Raw genomic sequence first — 4,838 nt, forward strand, 5'->3', positions numbered from 1 at the left:
GGAAAGGGAAAGGGAAAGTGAAAGGGAAAGGGAAAGGGAAAGGGAAAGGGAAAGGGAAAGGGAAAGGAAAGGGGAAAGGGAAGGGAAAGGGAAAGGGAAGGGAAGGGAAGGGAAGGGAAGGGGACTGTGAGGGGACGTTTGGGCTGAGGGGGATGCTGAGCCGGCTTGTAATAAACCTGGGAAAAAATTAACCGCCCTGCCCTTCCAGTCAGAAGCCTGCCGTTGCAGCTGGCCCCGGGACACTTGGCTGGCGGAGCAGGGTGGTATTTTCCACTAGCAATCCCTCATCAGGAGACTGGAACAGGTATAGTGGGTATTTCAGTGCTCCTTGGTTACTCAACAGGTCACTCACCCCTCAGGGTTTCTCCTCATCATTAACTATAACGACATTGATTTTGCCCCTCGGTTTACAGTTGTGCAGCCGCCTGTGCTGCCTAGCGACAGGACAGCAGTATCTGGTTAAGCTTCCTTAAACCGGTACAGGAACCTTCGGTATCTGCTCTGTGGAGAACAGAAAGGGGCAGGGTGAGTTTAAATAGCTGCTTTAAAATACCCTGTTAAATATTTTTTGACAAAAGAGTTCCACAGGTGACTTTGTTATTATTATGCAGCTTTGTGCGGTTCTATGCTTCTTTGCATTACCAACGCTGAAATTATGCACTTGCTATATAAGCTTTACGTTGCATTGTAAATGTATATCCAGCGCCCCTCCAGAAGGATCGCAGTGTGCTGTACGGGACTTTGGCTCTGGCCACAGGAGGAACACGGGGGCTACCCAAAAGGGCAGGTCTCGGCCACTGTGTGAGTGGCAGGGACCAGTCCACGAGGACTGGACAAGAACCAGAACTAGTCTGTTCCCTTGGTTCAGATCTCAAGACTCCCTGTGAAATAGTTGAAATTAGCTCTTTCTCTTCCCCTAAAGGCAGCCTGGTCTGGCAACTCAGCACTTTCCTGTTCTGGTTGAAGAGCTGCCAGATGTCTGGTAGGATTTACCCCCGTGGTGCAGCCCTGCTGCCACTGTCACTCCGCTGCCTCTCAAGTGGATGGCATGCATGCCTTATCCCTGAACGGTCAAAACGTCCTGCAGTATTGCTTCCCTCACTAATCTGAGGGCAAAGCTAGCAACTGAGAAAGTTTATTTAAGCTTACCGTCTGGTGGATGAAGGGCATAATGCTCATTCAGCAGCTGGCTGTAGCCTTACATGAATCTGTCAGTAAAACATTAGGAATTCAAAATTTGGGTCACAGTGTGTTGTAAATGCTTCATAACACTGAAAATAGTTCTCTACAACCACCCAACTCCATCACAGACCTGCCCGAATTTTTACATTTCAGTTATTGTAACACGGGCAGCCCACAGAGCTCATACTCCAATCATAGTGTTGCAAAGTTGTCTTTGCAAGATGGCACTCTCAGAATGGAGGTACAAACTTACACCCCAGAATTGGTGATTGTGCTCAGAACCCCTTTCTGAAACTCCTAGTAACTGTCTAGTACTGTCCAGGTTTTAGATCTATAGCAAGGAGGATCTCATTTGAGGTAAACTTTAAATGGCTCCTTTCTTTTTGCACAGAGATCATTTGGGCTGATTCTAATGCTAAGTGATTTTGCAAGACAGCCACTTTTGTTTTCCAACTTCCCAAATTTCTGTCTGCTTTTAAGACAGACTTTCATTCCAGTTTGACCTTAAGTTGTTCCTGGAGCTTGGCCAGCTCCTTCCACAGGCAGCCGGGTTTTATTATCTCTGATGCAAACCAGTTGCTGCTTACACATTACAGCTTGCACCTGATCGCATTTCTAAGTACCTGTTAGTACTCAACTGTGTACTTCTGAATAACGAGGAATTCAGGCTAACTTTTGCTACTTCTAGTGACTTTAGGATGGGTCCTCTGAATAACCTCTTTTCTTGTATTTCCAACCCGATTGATACAGAACGCTTTTATCAACAGCCAACAGATTATTTTTGGCAAGCTGCCTTGAGCCTGACATCAATGCCATATCAGCAGTTGACTTTGGTGCTCAGCACCTTTTCACATGTCTCTGAACAATCCATGTGCTACTGGTGTGTTACTGGTTACACAGTCTTACAACAGTTTTGTCCAAAAGGCAGTTCTTTCCTGCTGGGCTGTGTAGAGGTAAAGTTCAGTTAACTAGTTCTTAGACCCCTAACCTTACTGCTCCTGTGTTTCTTTCTTAAACAAAAGAGGGCCACCCCCAAACAATTCTACCAAAGCCCTCTGCTTTTTGTGCATTGATTCTTGTTTCACTGGTTCCCCTGTTTCTTACAGAGGAAAATCATTTCTCTTCTGGTCTTTGCAGTCATGAAGACAGTTTTGCCTGTTGCCCTATTGCTTAAATGAAGGGTTAGTTATGTGACCCAGATGTCTATGGGCATTACTCAAACTGCCTTGATGTTTTGTCCCTTGGAAACTCATCATTAGTTATCACATAATTCATTTGCTTTGTTCATGTCCCATTGGCTGCATGATGAAAGTGAGTCTGGCACATGGGAGTCAACCTCTCCCTGCCCTGGCACAGCCTTCTTGTCCTCGGTGTTTGCACTTTCTGTCTCAGAAGGAGTTAATCTGACCCTCGGTCATACAGCAGATGACTATTTTTTAAAAAATAAACACTCAACATGCTATTGGCATGTGTAAAAATCTAAGACATATTAAACAATCCTTCCATCATGTTTGCCAAGGCAAACCTCAGCAGGAGCACCATGTCCAGCTATGTGTGACATGTTTCAGGAAGGCTGTAGAGAGGAGTTGGGAAAATAAGGCTAGGGATACAAAACACGATCTGCAAGGAAAGATTGAAAGAGACTTGTTTATTTTTAAAAAAAAAAAGATTGAGGATAATGTAATCTTTAAGACTGAAAGGTGGCCGTACAGAGGAAAGGACTTATCTGTTCTCCACCACTTATTAGAACTGACTTTCTAGAGGTTTGGACAGTGCTAGATGAGACTGACTGGGGGGCTTTCAGTGCCTTCATCATCACAAGCTTTTAAACACTGTTAAGCAGCTGTTTCTCAGAAGTAGTTTCAGACTGGATGATCCAGTCCAAGCATTGGGGTGGGCTCTCGAGGATCTTTCCAACACTTTTTTTCTGTAATTATTCATTTCCTGCTTATGCTTCTAGTATATGTCATATAGGCATACAAAGACGACACATCTTAGAATTTCTAATTTACTAGCAGTCTCTGCTGTGCAGAGTTCAGGGAGAAAAGAAAGTGAAAGCAGGCATAACAGTAAATGTTATTTTGTAAGCTTTTGTCAATAGATATTTTTTGAGAATGTGATTTGGGTTCTATCATTGGGGAGAGCCAGAAGTTTTCATGTTATTTGTTTTTAATGTGTAAAGGGTAAAGGAATGGAGGACATTTCCAGGCTTTGAGGGTGAAGGAACTGAGGATAGTCCCAGGCTTTGAGTGGATGAGAGAGTCATACAGCATGAGTTCCCAGCAAGGCAATTTGAGTAAATGTAAACATGTAATCCAGACAAAATTTTCTGGAAGTGGTGCAATCTTTCAGCAGGTCCAGGAAACTGATTTCTCCTCATTTCTGAGACTCCCTACAGAGATAATAATTCCTATATATGTCACAGTGTTGGATTTTATGTTATTTGCATGAGCAATAAAAAGCTGTTAAAGGGTCTCTGATAGGAAGGCGCTACAGAAGGCTTTTCACTACTATACAGTCCTTTCCAACCTCAACAGGCAATCTGAGAAGTCGGCTGTTGTCCTCTGACCACTTGCCAAATAAAGATCAGTCACAATTGCTTCACAGATGCTTTTGTCTAACATAGCACTGAAGTTAAACGATGCCAATTTGAATGCTAGTAGATGCAACACAAAGAAAAGCAAACATGTTTCTATGCCCTACTAAAAGCCAGACAGCAGGTGGTGTGGTATATGGCCTAACCATTTCCACAAGAGGAGATTCAATGTTGAACAAAGGACAGAGAGGTCAGCACAACACCAAAACATGGTATATATGGTACGTTTTCTACAACTTTAAGTACACCCCTTACTTGACAGTAGTCAATATCCAGGGATACTAGGAAGCATCTGCGGGGGGAAATACATATTTGCACTTGACTATCCTGTGAAACCAGAGATGCAGATGAAGTAGTTCTACAGTAACAGAAATGTGACTTATACAAGACAATGGCCAGTGAGCTGTGGCACCAAGTGACCCCAAGCCCTGTCCTTCACAGTAGAGGGTTTAGGCTGATCAAAACACAGAAATGCCAATGTAGGAAAATTTCAAACTTTCAGTGCTGTTGCTTTTTAAAGGAGCCTTGCTATTCTCTTTCCCAATTTCCAAGTTTTGTTCATTTTCACATAGTGTCTATAGAATATTTTGCATTAAATAATTACCCAGATAATCCAGTTTTTCTTTTGTCTGGCTGTGGGTAACCCAGCTTTTCCTATCAGTGTTTGAATACCATCTCCTTCTTTTTAAATTTAAGAATGTACTTTACAAAATTTTGTAAAATGAAGCATTTAAGGAACATCACAAATTTTTTTTGAAATTAAAAGGTTTTGAAAAGATAAGATGCTTTCTGAAAAAGCACTTTCTTGCTTTCCAGGCCTGCTGATTCACAACATGACAACACCAGGGTCCCAGAACTAACACTGTGTTTGGCCAAGATGAGCTGACTGCTGATAACCTTGAGCAAGATGGGTTATTCTGCACAGCAGGGAAAAACAACTGTAGGATTTTGTCCTTATGGTAGTCATCTGTCATGGAAAACACATCTCAGATGAGTCACTCAGAAGCTTTAGTGTGCAGTGGGATTCCTTGCCAATGCTGCAAAGCAGCAGCCACAGGTA

At 42.9% G+C, this 4,838-nt stretch overlaps 1 protein-coding gene across 2 annotated transcripts in view; it reads right to left on the reverse strand.

Moving 5' to 3' along the window:
- The window catches only part of SLC25A30 (solute carrier family 25 member 30), a 29,302-nt gene extending 24,847 nt beyond the window's left edge, over positions 1-4,455 (reverse strand). For both annotated transcript variants that reach the window (XR_003398014.1, XM_026845109.1), the window contains exon 1: positions 4,451-4,455. Coding sequence is in view for 1 of the 2 variants with exons in the window: in XM_026845109.1 (XP_026700910.1) it covers positions 4,451-4,453 (3 nt within the window). In the remaining variant the exon portion in view is untranslated. The remainder of the gene's footprint in view (positions 1-4,450) is intronic.
- Between the last annotated feature and the right edge of the window lie 383 nt (positions 4,456-4,838).

Source organism: Athene cunicularia, assembly GCF_003259725.1.
Source record: "Athene cunicularia isolate RWA chromosome 1 unlocalized genomic scaffold, athCun1 chr1_part1, whole genome shotgun sequence".
NCBI lineage: Eukaryota > Metazoa > Chordata > Aves > Strigiformes > Strigidae > Athene > Athene cunicularia.